Here is a 15,110-nt window from a genome sequence, read left to right as displayed (position 1 = left end):
CCGACTATATTGTCGCTATAGTTATCCGTTGGGGTATCAAACGAACTCCGAATGCGATGAAACTTGGCAGGCGACCTACTGACAACATAACAAAACCGCATGCCAACTTTCAACCCATTCCGAGAACATTACCACTTATAAAATACTATTTCGGAGGTACCGCGGGCACGTGCAAGTGTGTCTGGGCTCAGAACGGACAACGGAGAGAACCGGAAGACCCGGACGGATGCAAGTTTTGAAAAACATGATGATGCAATGCACATGATGACATGGCAAGATGCGACACACAAGCAAATGACATGGCAACGACAGTGAATGACTGGAAGACACCTGGCGCAGCGGTCTCGGGGCGTCACAACATCATGTCATCTTACTTTAGGCGTCACTCCGTTGTTTCATGAACTTAATACACTAGATGCATGCTGGATAGCGATCGATGTGTGGAGTAATAGTAGTAGATGAAGAATCATTTCAGTCTACTTGTCTTGAACCTGATGCCTATATACATGATCATTGCCTTGGATATCATCATAATTATTTGCTTTTCTGTCAATTGCCCAACAGTAATTTGTCTACCCACCGTATATTGTTTTCTCGAGGGAAGCCTCTAGTGAAAACTATGCCCCCCGAGTCTATTTTCTAGCACTTATTAAAACCAAAAATACCTTGCTGTGATTTCTTTATTTATTTTCTTTTGTATTCTTGTCAGATCTATCTATCAAAACTATATCTTTTAATCTTGCTCATAACTATAGAGGGATTGACAACCCCTCTACGCGTTGGGTTGCCAGTATTTGTTGTTTGTGTGCAGGTGTTGTTTACATAGTGTTGCTTGGTTCTCCTATTGGATTGATAACCTTGGTTTCATAACTGAAGGAAATACTTATCTCCACTTTCGTGCATCATCCTCTTCTCTTCGGGGAAATCCCAACGCAACTCACAAGTAACAGTGACTGAGGTCTCCTGGGTCCACACTAGGCTTACCCATCTATGACTTCGCCCTTTGGGGGCCACCACGTGCGGCTCCTCGGTTAGGAGCACCGTGAACAGGGGAGTCATGGGCTCCTCTGGTTGTGGAGCCGAGCATCGCACTCCTTGAACCTAGGCCAACCACTTATACAAAACGTCAAGCATACGATTTGTCAAATTCTACTCCTTAGTACGGAGGACAAAAATGTAAAGTGGTAAGTAAGATCACTTACCGTGGGGCTTCATAGCCGTCCTCGAGGTCGCGATCCTCCCCTTCCTTGGGTATCTTGTCCTTGGCCAGCTTCATGAGCTTTGTCCACATAGCGGCCAAGGTGGAGCGGAAGAAGGCGGTAAGGGGCCCATGTCCTCGGGCTTTTGCGCCCACATCGGGGTAGCCCGAAGCTGGAGAGGGAGCATGTGGTGGTTGAGCATGACGTTGACGACGTTGGCAAGCTCGATCTTCCCTGTGGTGGACCACCATTTGACCCTCTTAATCAAGGCCTCCACCTCTTTCGGGTTCCCCCAGGCGACGCCCTTCTCCTTCCAGGATTTGAGCTTCTTTGGAGGCCTGGCCGAGAAGGCTGGGACCTCAGCCTGGCCAGGGGCGAGCGGTTCGGTGATATAAAACCACTCTCATTGCCACTCCTTCATTGTTTTGATGAAGGTGCCCTTGAACCCCCCTGGTTTTTGCTAATCATGGCCCCTCCGCACTCCGCGAGGTCGGAGCCACTGGACTTCGGCTTGATCCCGAAGATCTTCAGCCACATGCCGAATTGTGGTTCACAGTGGAGGAAGGCCTCACAGATTGTGATGAAGGAGGCGAGATGGAGAATGCGGTTTGGGGCCAAATGATGAGCATCAAGCCCATAAATAGAACATCACCTGGCGCACAAAAGGATGAATCGAGAACCATAGCCCTCGGACGAGCTGGGGACAAAAACTACCCGCTCCCCAGAGTTGGGAGCGGGCACTTGGTGGCCAGCGGCTGGAGCATGGGCGGCGATGTCGGTGGTCAGATACCCCGCTTTGCGTAGCTCTTCGATGGTGCCATCTGTCACGATGGAACCACCCAGTGCCCCTGAAGGGTCTCGGCCATGGCTGGCGAAGGAGGATGGACTCGCTAGAGAAAAGGGATGTGGGATCAGATCTGGGCGCTGGAGCTAGACGAATCAGTAAATGGGAAGAATGGGAGCGGGGTTAGTTGCGTTGTCCTCCTTTTGCTCTTATAGGCTTGTGAAAGGCCAACAGTCCGCCTCGTTGCGTCGATAAACTCACCACTTCCATCAAAGATGTCGTTGAGAATATGGGGGGAAACAAAATCTTGATGGTATCCCTGAGAAAATGGGCATGATCTCTGCCTCGAAGGGACGTGCCCGTAAAAAGTTTGCGGGGCCGCGATTTGAGGGGAGCAGTAATTGCTCGACCTGTCATGTGGTGAGCCGTTTTGATAAAGTTGTCAGACAAGTGGAACCGTTCACATCGAGGTGTTTGGCCTTCGAGGCTAAGCTACCCAATCTCTTCGGGCAGAGGAACAAATTCGGTCGATCTTCGGCTAGAACCGCTCTTTTGAAGGAGTAGTTCAAAAATTACAAGGAGGAAGTCGTTTTTCGAGCAAGGACTCCGGGTCCGAGGTTCTTATCAGGAAAATCGTCCTCGACATAGTGACCAGTTTGGGGGCTACTGACAGTGTCCTGGATTAGGGGGTCCTGACCTAGCCGGCCCATTCTCTAGGGTTGGGCCGATGGGCCCTCATTCGTGGTCAAGATGGACTCCGGAGGCCTTACGCTGGAGGCGTGATCAAGACCGCCTCCCCTTGAAGACTTGACGTATACCCCAAGATCTGTGCATTATATATGTAGGTGGAAAATATTTCCGGGATGTTAAATTATATATATAATGCTCTGAAAATGTTTAGAACAAATATATATTCAATTTAATACGAATGAGCCTAATAAGGCCAAGAGGTGGAAGGAAACTTGGGCCAAAAAGGCCCAAGTGGGAAAGTGCCTCCCTTTCCTAAGGAAGGGGGTCGAATAGGAGTAGGGGAGGAGTCCTACTCCTCCCCCCTTAGTTGGGGGAGAAGTCCTACTCCTCCTCCCCTTAGTTGGACGCCCCAAGGAGGGATCCTCTAACCTTATATATAGTGGATGTTTGGTGCCCAATTTAGATAGACAAGTTTTGGAGCCTCCTCTAGTTGATCTAGTTCTAGTTGGTCCTAGTTGAATAATCAGAGCTAGCCCTAGCCACCTCCAATCCTCATAATTAGAAGTCTAATGTGGTTCTAATCTCCGCCTTCTAATTCTCCGGCGTCGACTAGCTCTGGGCGGTGAAGCGCTGCCGGATCGTGAAGACCGTATGTTTGCAACAAAGTAGAGAGGTCGTGCTTTCGGTCTTCTATTCGAGGGATCGTTCGAGGGCGGTTCACGGGATCGTCATCGATGTTCGAGGGACTCCAAGTACAATTTACACTGACTCGTCTATTTCCGCTGCACTCTCGGAGTCGGTAACGATCGTTGATCACAATATCTTTCATATTGTTCCTGGGTGATCGTAGGACGATTTTTTCTTGTTTTCCACTATGTTTCCCAACACAAATGATGTCATAACCTCAACCCTAACCCTAGCCCTAACAAAACCACTAACCCTACCATTAGATCTTGCTACCCCCAACAATGCTAGGCACACAATATATAGTCAAGCACAAACATAAACCTAAAATGCATCATATACCTTGATTTCACCCCAACAAGAGCAAGGCCTAGGATTTGCAAAAAATGTGAGAAATGCAACCAAAATAGATCATTCCAACCAACCAAAAGAGGAGAGGGGGTGAGAGAGGTACCTAATGATCCGGATCCACCGGACAAATCTCAAGCAATGAAGAGTGGATCTAATGGGTGCTTGTGTGGGGGAGAGAGGGGAAGGAGATTGGGATGAATGGGTCGGTGGGGGCCCCAACCACTTATCCCACTACATGACTCTTATGGCAGGGCGACACATCCTACCCAGGGTCCTAGGCGCTAGGTCCCTTTTCCATGTGGCTGGCGCACGAGCGATTGACGGTAGAAAAAGGCCCAAATCTGTTTTTTTTTAAAGTAAGATCAAATCCTGCTTAACTTCGTATATAAAAGGGTCAAAATAATGAATTTAGCCACGCGGGGGCACCACGCCGTGGGGCTGTACAACTGCAAGATCTGTAGCCATCATACTTCTCATTCTACGGTCCATGGCTAGCCTGATAGAACGCAAGTCCTCATCCTTCTTGGGTTCCCTGACCTGATCCGATTCCCACCCGCACCGCCGCCGCCGCCGCAATGTCCTTCTCTCAGCCTTTCCACCCTGACCTGGTCAGGCACCGACCTCACCCCTATAGCCATGACCACCCTCCTCCCCACCGCCCCCGCCGCCGCGGCCGTGACCATGACGACGCGTACCACACCCATTCCCAACCGTACCCCCAGCCATGTCCCCATGCCAACACTGCCCCCTACCACCCCCGCCACGATCCGCTCGCTCTCTCCCACCTCCAGGAACCTATCTTTCCGGCCCCCTCTCAGCGGGCCCCGGGCACACCTCCGCCGAAGCGGGCTCGCCGCGCGCCAGAGCCCCGGTGTGATCCGCCGGTCGCGGCCGTGCCACGCCTGTTGCCGACGAGACATCCCAAGGATGGTGACGCCAGGGCGTTGCTGTCGCGAGAGGAGATCGAGCGAAGGTCACCTTCGTGGAAGGACGGCATCGACTCCGCTTTGGAGGCAAGGTTGCGCGCGTCCTACTGCGCCTACCTGCGCTGCCTCGGCTTCCGCCTTGGGCTGTAAACTCGCTGCTGGCTCTGCGGTTTGTTGGTTTTGTTTGGTGATTTGTCTCCATGATTACTGATCGTAGTGCTTGTGTTTGTGTTTGACATAGGCCGCAGACGACTGTTGCGACGGCAGTGGTGTATTGCCATCGGTTCTTTTTCCACAGATCCCATGCCTGCAACGACAGATTTGTTAGTTGCCTTCACCTCTTCTTTTACAGGAATCTTGTCAGTAATGCTATTGCAACTTATGAGTTAAAAATTACTCCCTCCGTCCCAATAATATAAAATCGTTTTGCAAGAATATTTCAATGAGATTGATTTGGATGTTCGTTTATCACTGGGAAGGACCTGCTATATTGTATAATAAGTTCTTCTTTTCAGTCCCTATACCAACCAACGCCACTCCACTAATATGCAGATTGAGATAGTAGCTTTACCACCTACTCTATATAATGAGAAAAATAAACACATCTTTGCCATGTTGACTAATGATCATAATGCCATGTAATATAGAGTTAAGACAAAAATAATAATGAGAAAGATATCATAATACTGCCCCATTTGGTGTCTCCTTTATCAAGTGCTTGATTGATCCTCCCATAGTCCCATGTCATTGCAAGTTCCATCTTGCAAAACACATCAAACGCTGGTCTAGTATTAGAGACTGAAGAAGACTACACAGGATGCTTGGGATGTACAGCACCAGGACATGGCTGCCCTTCACTCTTACCCACGGACGATTGGTTACCGGTACCGGTTGTGGCGCTACCAGGTGCCATGCTATTGCTACCTAACAACAAGCAACACAAGCATTCAAAGAGCAGCACAACATGGGTAGCACCGTAGCAAGCAGCAGCACACAGCAGCCAGCAGCTCAATTGAAGAAAATCAGAATAAAAGAGATGAGGTTGAGGAGAGGCTGTTGGGTTTGGGTAGTTGGGGTTACCTGCCGTCGGGAGGAGAGGTTGTTGGTGCTAGGGGTAGCGGTCGCCGGTTGATTCCAGGCAGCGGCGGCGACGGCTTCGATCCAGTAGGCGGCGGCGTGTTCACTGCTGCCTAGGAGGCTATGAGAAACTCGTTATACAGAAACTGTGCGTGCGACTGCTGCAAGGTATTGGGCTGAGGCTGTTTTTTGGGGCGAGCCGTGTCCCAGACGTGTGCCCCCTTTTTTTTCTTTTTCTTTAAATTGAAAATCAGGAGATACTACGGGATACGCGTATCCGGCCGTATCCTGCCGTGTCTCTGTGTCCCGCGCTATCAGGACGGCCAAGCGCTAATTTTTGTTCCATGCTTCTTAGCCGGCAACCACATCGCGTGCTCAACTGCGGTGCCGGAGATGCGGCGAGCGCCAATACCTCCACAGCAAGGCGTCACGACAATGCTGCAGTCGGTGGGCTACGAACCGACGACGCCGGGTGCTGCTTGGGGCGACCAGGAGGTGATGTGCTGGGAGGGGTGCTACAAACCGCGGCCGGTGGAGCTGCAACCAGCAGAGGCGAGCGCTTGCAACGAAGATGCCCGTTGCTGCAAGATGCCGACGTGCTGCGAAGGATACTGCAAATGTGATGCTAGGAACGATGCACGGGGATGCTAGGCACGATGCGCGGGGATGCTAGGAACAACGTGCGGTATGTGCAAATGGCCTTGCGACGAGTGGACGATGGCGTGACGATGCAACGGTGGCCGGCCATGGTAGGAACTACGCGTGGAGATGCTGCAAAGGGCGTGCGCCGAGTTGCTACTAGCTCGCGGCACTGCGAGGCGGCCAATGCCGTGACCGTGTGCTGGAACCATTGGCGGCAGAGCTTCAACTGCCTGGCGCTTGTGCCGCACCGTGCAGGGGACTCCGGTGAGCGGTGAGCAGGGCTGCAACTGGTGGCTGGCGGTGCTATGTCTGGGTTGACGGGTGCTGCGACGAGTCTCGACGGCATCCACGACGACTGTGGCGATGACTATCGGGGACACCTATGTGCCTTCAATGAACAAGGATGCTGAGCTAGAAACACATGGACGGGAGGCCAGAGATATGCGCGTCACGTGGGGATTTTTTTTCTCCGCCATTGACCTGAGCGGGCGAGAGAGATGAATCACGATCGAGCGGCTGGGGGTGTCCTAATCTAATGGAGCACGTGGCGACCAATCAGCGCCCCGTGCCGGTGCCGGTCAACTGGCGGAGAGTGCTGCCCATGTTATGATCATTTATGTGTCTATTTCTTTAACTTGGCCCGCCTTTGCATTGCTTAGTTTGTTGACTGTTCAAAGCCCATCTGTTGTCTAGAATCTAAGCTATTCACTTGAATGAGACAGTTATCTAAGAACCAATATTTGTTGTGTTTTTATCCTCTCCATAAGCAGATATGAGAGATTCAATATCATAATATTATCTTCTTTGAATTTGCAAGTTGGTTGCGACCGCGGCATTGTTTCTGGCGTCAAAGACAGAGGAAACAACATGCCTTTTGAATACTATTCTTAGGGCTTCATGTGAAGTTTCTGAAAACCAAGAATTCAATCTCCTTCCTTACATGTCGCGTGGTGTAAGTAGAATCAACAGATACTTTCTCAATATACAATACAACTATGTTTAGTTTGCCCATGTTAATTTCAGTGTTCTTATATCTGCTATGTGCTAGTGAATCAATGGTTGGTATTTCTTTTTCTGCAGCAAAACTGGTTTGAACTGTACCGAGAAAGTGTAATACAGGCGGAGCAGATGATACTGACAACACTTGATTTTGAACTTGAAGTGGTCCATCCATATACTTCACTTTCATCTGCTTTGAGCAGACTAGGACTTTCACATTCCGTTATATTTAACGTTGCCTTGAGTCTGATTAATGAAGGGTAAGTATTTCACATCGCTGAACACATTAATTGATCTTTATTTGCTGACATCATTCATTTATTCAATTCTAATTATTAACAAAGTTCAATGTATATTGTACACCATTCATATTATTGTGGTTGCAAACATTGTCTAATTACCATGTGTACTGGTTGGATTTTGGCTTTTATTAATGTTGGATCAGGCTGGGTGTTTTAGGTATTGTCTTTTTAAACTGGTAGGATGCTCTGTGCATGTCATATGCGGGTTATAGCGGTACAATCATGAATACCTATTACAATCTGGCAAATGGACAGAAAACAAAAGAACAGCTGAACATATGAGATGTTAAATGGAGGTTGTTATGAAGGTAAATGCTAGTCAGCCATTGCTTTGTGGACCTATTAGGTAGCAAGACTGGAATGAAGATACAACTGATCTTCTGCCAATGTGTATTAGTCAACTAATCTACATTTCACTACGAACTAACCTCATCTGGGAGCAATGTGTATTAGTCAGTTGATCTTCTACCAAAGCACTATAACTTGATCTGAATGGTGCCAGTGCAACACTTGTTCAAATTGTATCACCGAAATGATTAGACATTTCAGTGTGATTTTTTTATGAAGTGAGATCTAACATTTCAAAGTGTTAATCATTTCTTGTACTCTCCCTATCTGCCAGACAATTAGTATCAAAGGATGGCATCCACAACTAACACAAAAGACTATATGGACTATCACTCATAGTTTTGCTGTGTTGCAATGTCAACTTGATGTAATTGTTGTTAGTTGAAGTTCCCAAAACTTTATAAAGATTCATCCAGCAACTGTATATGTTTATCTTAATTTTCTCTTTTCCTATACTTCAACGACAAATATGAGCTCAATTTGATGTAGATTGTTGATTCTATGTATATGCAACCTTTCTAAAACTATCCAAAAGCAATTATCCATTCTGTGCATGAAGGTGTATGCTATTGCAATGATAGTATAAATTGTTTGCATAACTAATGCAGTGGTCTGCCATATTCAAGCAATTGTATAGAATAACAATCTTCAAGGATAAATATTTTCATATTTCAAAAAGAAGATAACCTTCTTGGAGGTAGATAATGTAGTTATGTGGGACTTCCAAAAGCATCGGTTCAAATTCCCCTGACATTGGGTAAATATTGGCATAAACTCTAGCCACGCTGTTCTGTGGACATGAAATCTATGTGACATATGTGAGCATGAGTTAATTTTTTTTTGAAAAATCGTCCACTCTTTGTAAATTTGCATTGAGACTATGGTGTGCATTAATTCTAAATCCCTAAAAGCTCGTAGAGGAAGCTGTTAGTGGTACCTTCGTATGGCGAGATCGACCCCATGCTATGCTAGATAGAAGGCCCAAGTCTTTACTTTCTAAGTATGTGAATGACATGTATGCCCTTGCAAAAGTGTGGAAAGTGTGAGAACACCATCTCAAGACTGGGAATTCCAATCCAATATACAGTTGTGAACACAGTGCTGAAGAAGCATGCCAGGTGCTGTGAACATGTAATTTTGTTTCCACAAGAATGCTATGCTACTGGTAGCATGTCAAGTGTTGTGAACATGCAATTTTGTATCCACAAGAATGCTATGATACTGGTATCATGGCGCAAACTTAAGTTTGTTAAACCATATTTGCATAGGACTAGTTCTGTTTTGCTGTCCTGGATACAGTTTTATTGTGCTAGCCCATTTGATAGCCTTTGTAAATTGTTATACTTCCTCAAGTCGCTCTCTTTTATCGCTTGATATTTCATGGGCTCTGGGATGGAACTTCCGAAACTATTTTCTATGGTAATATATCTCTATCTCTAGTACCTTAAAAGTACGTTATTTTGAAATAATTTATTGGGACAAATTTACTCAAACTATGTCTCCATAGTCCATTCTGAATCTTTTAACATATTATTGTCCAAACATATAAATTATTAAGTTGCACTTCCAATGCAACAACGACAAAGCCCTTAGTCCCAAACAAGTTGGGGTAGGCTAGAGGTGAAACCCATCAGATCTCGCGACCAACTCATGGTTCTGGCACATGGATAGCAAGCTTCCACGCACCCCTGTCCATAGCTGGTTCTTTGGTGATACTCCAGTCCTTCGGATCTCTCTTTACGGACTCGTCCCATGTCAAATTCGGTCTACCCCGACCTCTCTTGACATTACCCGCGTGCTTTAGCCCTCCGCTATGCACTGGAGCTTCTGGAGGTGCCCAAACCATCTCAGACGATGTTGGACAAGCTTCTCTTCAATTGGTGCTACCCCAACTCTATCTCATATATCATCATTCTGGGCTCGATCCTTCCTCGTGTGGCCACACATCCACCTTAACATGCGCATCTCCGCCACACCTAACTGTTGAACTTGTCCAACACTCAGCGCCATACAACATTGCGGGTCGAACCGCCGTCCTGTAGAACTTGCCTTTTAGCTTTTGTGGCACTCTTGTCACAGAGAATGCCAGAAGCTTGGCGCCACTTCATCCATCCAGCTTTGATGCGATGATTCACATCTTCATCAATACCTCCATCCTTTTGCAGCATTGACCCCAAATATTGAAAGGTGTCCTTCTGAGGCACCACCTGTCCATCCAGGCTAACCTCCTCCTCGCGCCTAGTAGTACTGAAACCGCACCTCATGTACTCGATTTTAGTTCTACTAAGCCTAAAACCTTTCGATTCCAAGGTTTCTCTCTATAACTCTAACTTCCTATTGACCCCCGCCCAACTATCATCAACTAGCACCACATCATCCGCAAAGAGCATACACCATGAGTATCTCCTTGTATATCCCTTGTGACCTAATCCATCACCAAGGCAAAGATAAGGGCTCAAAGCTGACCCCTGATGCAGTCCTATCTTAATCAGGAAGTCATCAGTGTCGACATCACTTGTTCGGACACTTTTCACAACATTATCGTGCATGTCCTTGATGAGGGATGAGGGTAATGTACTTTGCTGGGACTTTGTGTTTCTCCAAGGCCCACCACATGATATTCGGCAGTATCTTATCATAAGCCTTCTCCAAGTCAATGAACACCATATGCAAGTTCTTCTTTTGCTCCCTGTATCTCTCTATAAGTTGTCGTACCAAGAAAATGGCTTCCATGGTCAACCTCCCAGTCATGAAACCAAACTGATTTTTGGTCACGCTTGTCGTTTTTCTTGAGCAAAGCTCAATGACTCTCTCCCATAGCTTCATTGTATGGCTCATTAGCTTAATTCCATGATAATTCGTACAACTCTGAACATTCCCCTTGTTCTTGAAGATCGGTACTAATATACTTCGTCTCCATTCTTCTGGCATCTTGTTTGCTCGAAAAATAAGGTTGAAAAGCTTGGTTAGCCATACTATCGCTTTGTCCTGAGGCCTTTCCACACCTCAATGGGGATACCATCAGGACCCATCGCCTTGCTTCCTTTCATCCTTTTTAAAGCCTCCTTGACTTCAGACTCCTGGATTCACCGCACAGAACACATGCTGGTCTCATCAAAGGAGTCGTCTAGTTCAATGGTACAACTCTCATTCTCCCCATTGAACTTGTTGAAGTACTTCCGCCATCTATGCTTAATCTCCTCGTCCTTCACCAGGAGTTGGTCTGCTCCGTCCTTGATGCATTTGACTTGGCCAGTATCCCTCGCCTTCCTCTCACGGATCTTGGCCATCTTATAGATGTCCCTTTCGCCTTCCTTCGTGCCTAACCGTTGGTAGAGGTCCTCATACGCCTGACCCCTTGCTTCACTGACAGCTTGCTTTGCAGCCTTCTTCATCATCTTGTACTTCTCTATGTTGTCTGCACTCCTATCCAGGTATAGGCGTCTGAAACAATCTTTCTTCTCCTTAATCGCCTTCTGGGCATCATCGTTCCACCACCAGGTGTCCTTAGCGCCGCTTCTCCTTCCCCTGGACACTCCAAACTCCTCCGAGTCCACCTTACGAATGCAGGTCGCCATCTTCAACCACACATTGTCTGTATCCCCTCCTTCCTCCAAGGGCCCTCCTTAATGACCCTCTCCTTGAACTTCTAAGCTACCTCCTCCTTGAGCTTCCACCACTTTGTTCTAGCGACTTTGGCACGCTTATCCCGCTGGACACGAGTCCGAAAGCGGAAGGCAGCAACCACCAGCTTATGCTGAGGGTTAACACTCTCTCTAGGTATCACCTTACAATCTAGGCATGCACACCTATCTTCTCTTGTCGAGAGGATGAAATCAATTTGGCTAGAGTGCTCACCACTACTAAAAGTCACGAGATGTGATTCCCTCTTTTTAAAGAGGGTGTTAGCTATGATCATGTCGTAGGCTAGAGCAAAGCTTAAGACATCTTCTCCTTCTTGATTCGTGATGCCATAGCCAAAGGCCCCATGCACCCCTTCAAAACCTGTGTTAGTTGTACCCACGTGGCCATTGATGTCTCCTCCTATGAAGAGCTTCTTGCCAATCGGTACACTCCTAACCATGTCCTCTAGGCCTTCCTAGAACTCTCTCTTGGTGTTCTCATTGTGGCCTATTTGCGGGGCATATGCGCTGATAACATTGAGAACTAAGTCAGCTTGACCAGGATAATCCGGTCCTCACGTCTCTTGACGTTTACCACTCCATACTTGAGGCTCTTGTTGATCAAGATGCCTACCCTCCCCCCCTCATTTGGTTTCTCAGAGGATATCAACACCTCTCCTCACCGCTGCATCAACTAGCTCCCGAAGCTTCCCTGTCAAAGACCCTACGTTCCAGATACCTAAGCGGATCCTCCTAGTCTCGGCTAGCTTCCTTACCCTTCGCACTCGTCGAGTCAAATGTGAAGACCCTTGCTCATTTTCCACTACATCCGGGCGCTGATGTGGCGCGTCACTAAGGATGCGACGACCCGATCCTCGCTCACTTGCCACTGTATCCAGATGAAGATGCGACGCGCCACCGGGGGGGGGGGGGGGCTTGCCCATTTGACACCACACCCGGGTTCCGATGTGGCGCGTCGCTAAGAGGGTTACGCCCCAACGAAAATCTTTTGGATTTCATCTCCATAAGAGTGGCTGAGTTTTTACGTTGCACAACGGAGAGAAAATTGTTATCAGCGTGGTACCCGGTAATATTGCTATGGGTTTCCTGTGCCACATGTAAATGGAAATTTGATATGCAAATAACATTCAGAGATTAACGGTGTGGTCGTGCTAGGGCTTGTTTCAATAGTACATATCTGTAACAAAGAGTTTGAGATGTCGGATGACATTAAGCATCACTGAAAAATTATATGATATATTTGGTTTCTGTTCAAGTATGCATGCACATTTATGAGCAAGATGATTTTGTCGTGTCAGCTCCAGTAAGGTTTTTGCTGGACTAGTTTGAACTCTCATGTGTGCAAGTGGATGCCATTCGATTCTGTGTGCTGTATGCAATTTTGTGTTACACTGTTAGAATTCCTGTAGCGGATTGGTGCGGTTGTCATAAAAGTGTATTTTACATCATTATGTGGTGTGATGTGATATTTGGGACAAATGAAAATGTGAACTCAAGGAAGGAAAGATTATGCACCTAACGTCCAGACTCAATCTTTGCCCTAAACATTATCCTTTTCATTTTAACTGAAGTCACACTTCTCGCAGCCTCGCTTCACTGCAACTGTTGAACCTTGACTGTTAGACAATCTTTAAGCTCGTAATGTTATTCTAACTTTATTGGCACCTTTTTCTGGGAATACAGTGACAACACAGTCCAATTTAAGAAAAGGAGCACACCTTTCACACTGAAACTTATTTGCCATTCTTTTGAGCTACTACAGATGTAGGCTCTCATGGCTGGTCCCTTGTTTTTTATCACTGTCAATTTGTGTAGTATTATATATTTTGCACATTCAAGATGTGATTGTAACAGACATAGTTGTTATATTTGTGATCAAGCAGTTGCTCCTCTTTGTATGCAACTTTGCTTATGCTTGTACATTTCTATTTAGGCTATAAAGTGGTCATGCTATGCTCGTTCCATCATTAGTGGATCCCTTGGAATTTCTGTTATAGATGTCTCAGACTATAATTTCCTTCCTTTTTGCTTTACAAAAGGCAGCATATCACTGAAAAGCCCTAGTGCGTCATTTTTCATTTATAAAGCGGTGGAAAATGTACATTGGTGCATATGTAATATGGTCCTTGAGAAGGTTAACTTCATCTTTGGCAACAATGGCCATATATGGAAGCACAGGCTGCATGCTATTTAAAATCTTGCTTCATGATATTAGAGTTGGTACAAAAAAAACCCTGAGATTTGGTTAGTAAACAAGAACAAGTCCAATGTTGCTTGGACATGGACATGCTATCTTCTCCGTTCCGTGCTTTGCAAATCTCATCTTGTCATGGTGAAATGACATTCACAATCCCTGGGTTGGCATATGCTGCTGGAGAATTATTTGGTCAAATAATTGTTATATGCATCACAAGAGGCATGTGTAATTGCTAGAGTTCAGCAATAAAGCAATCCTGCAGATGGTTCTTCGATAATATTATCACCTGAAGCATCTGTTAGTGGTAAGGACCTTGGTGTATGGCTTGTTTGTTTTTCTTTAATATGTTGCTATTTGGTTGGATCTTGACATTTTTTGTTGATATGACTTGTATTGTCTAAAAAAACGACCTTATTTTTCATTGACACGGTTCCACTAATCAATGGTTTGTCCAGCTCTCTTAATAGTGTTCATTTCTGTTTGTGTTATCCATCTATATTAATTATTTTTGTAATACAGGCTTCGGAGTTCTCTTTGGCTTCAGTTCAAACCTCATCATATTGCGGCTGGAGCTGCATTCCTTGCTGGAAAATTCCTCCGCTATGACATTACCTTTCACCAAAATTTCTGGCATGAGTTCAAAACGACACCGCATACTGTTCAAGGTAACTTGTCCTCTCTAGTTGCAGTGTGAGCATATTTTATCTTTGGATTGACAACACTAATCTGTTGCAATTGCAGATGTTGTCCAACAGTTGAAGGAGCTACTTTAGAATCGTAGATTCCATATGCTTGCTTTTTATACCAACATATCCTTTTACATGGTTTAGTGGCCACTTTTATACAAATATGTATACCTGGATATGGTGGCAACACGTCTTGAACTACTGGACAGCATTGATAGTTTGAAAATATACTCAATTGTTTTTCATTTTATTTCTACGACTAAAGAGTGTTGCCATGTTCAAAAAGGACAAAAGTTGTCATGTCTGTTATCATTTCCCTTTTCTGTAAAGTAGTGTGCTATATGTGGACGTATGCAAGTTTTCTTTTTGAGCGTGATACACATTTAACGAGTTTCATCTGATGTATTTCCAAAACCAATTAACCACCCTTTGAGCAATTTGAAAGAAGTATTTTTAAGCTGTTCAGCCCAGCGATCAAGAACTCTTAAGAGCACTATCAATTAACCACCCTTTGAGGAATAGTTCAACTCTGTATTTCATGAGAAAAATCATTAGTCCTTCAAAATTCTGTTACAGGTTGT

The 15,110-nt window shown here is 45.9% G+C and overlaps 1 protein-coding gene across 1 annotated transcript; it reads left to right on the top strand.

The window, feature by feature from the left end:
• The first annotated feature begins 4,138 nt into the window (after window positions 1-4,138).
• On the top strand, window positions 4,139-14,909 carry LOC123061225 (cyclin-T1-5). The gene is made up of 6 exons (XM_044484221.1): window positions 4,139-4,780; window positions 4,876-4,957; window positions 7,171-7,305; window positions 7,434-7,612; window positions 14,363-14,508; window positions 14,585-14,909. The coding sequence occupies exons 1-6, from the start codon at window positions 4,284-4,286 to the stop codon at window positions 14,614-14,616; spliced, it is 1,071 nt and encodes a 356-aa protein (XP_044340156.1). The 5' UTR covers window positions 4,139-4,283; the 3' UTR covers window positions 14,617-14,909.
• The last annotated feature ends 201 nt before the right edge of the window (window positions 14,910-15,110 follow it).

The sequence above is a fragment of the Triticum aestivum genome, chromosome 3A (assembly GCF_018294505.1).
Source record: "Triticum aestivum cultivar Chinese Spring chromosome 3A, IWGSC CS RefSeq v2.1, whole genome shotgun sequence".
Classification (NCBI taxonomy): Eukaryota; Viridiplantae; Streptophyta; class Magnoliopsida; order Poales; family Poaceae; genus Triticum; species Triticum aestivum.
Note: the sequence above shows the minus strand (reverse complement) of the source record. Positions and strands in the feature narration are given on the sequence as shown.

Coding starts and splice junctions, on each gene's coding strand:
- LOC123061225 (XM_044484221.1), top strand. CDS start 4,284: ATGTCCTTCTCTCAGCCTTTCCACCCTGACCTGGTCAGGCACCGACCT. Junction 7,613..14,362: donor TTGAGTCTGATTAATGAAGG/GTAAGTATTTCA, acceptor TTTGTAATACAG/GCTTCGGAGTTCTCTTTGGC. Junction 14,509..14,584: donor GACACCGCATACTGTTCAAG/GTAACTTGTCCT, acceptor TTGCAATTGCAG/ATGTTGTCCAACAGTTGAAG.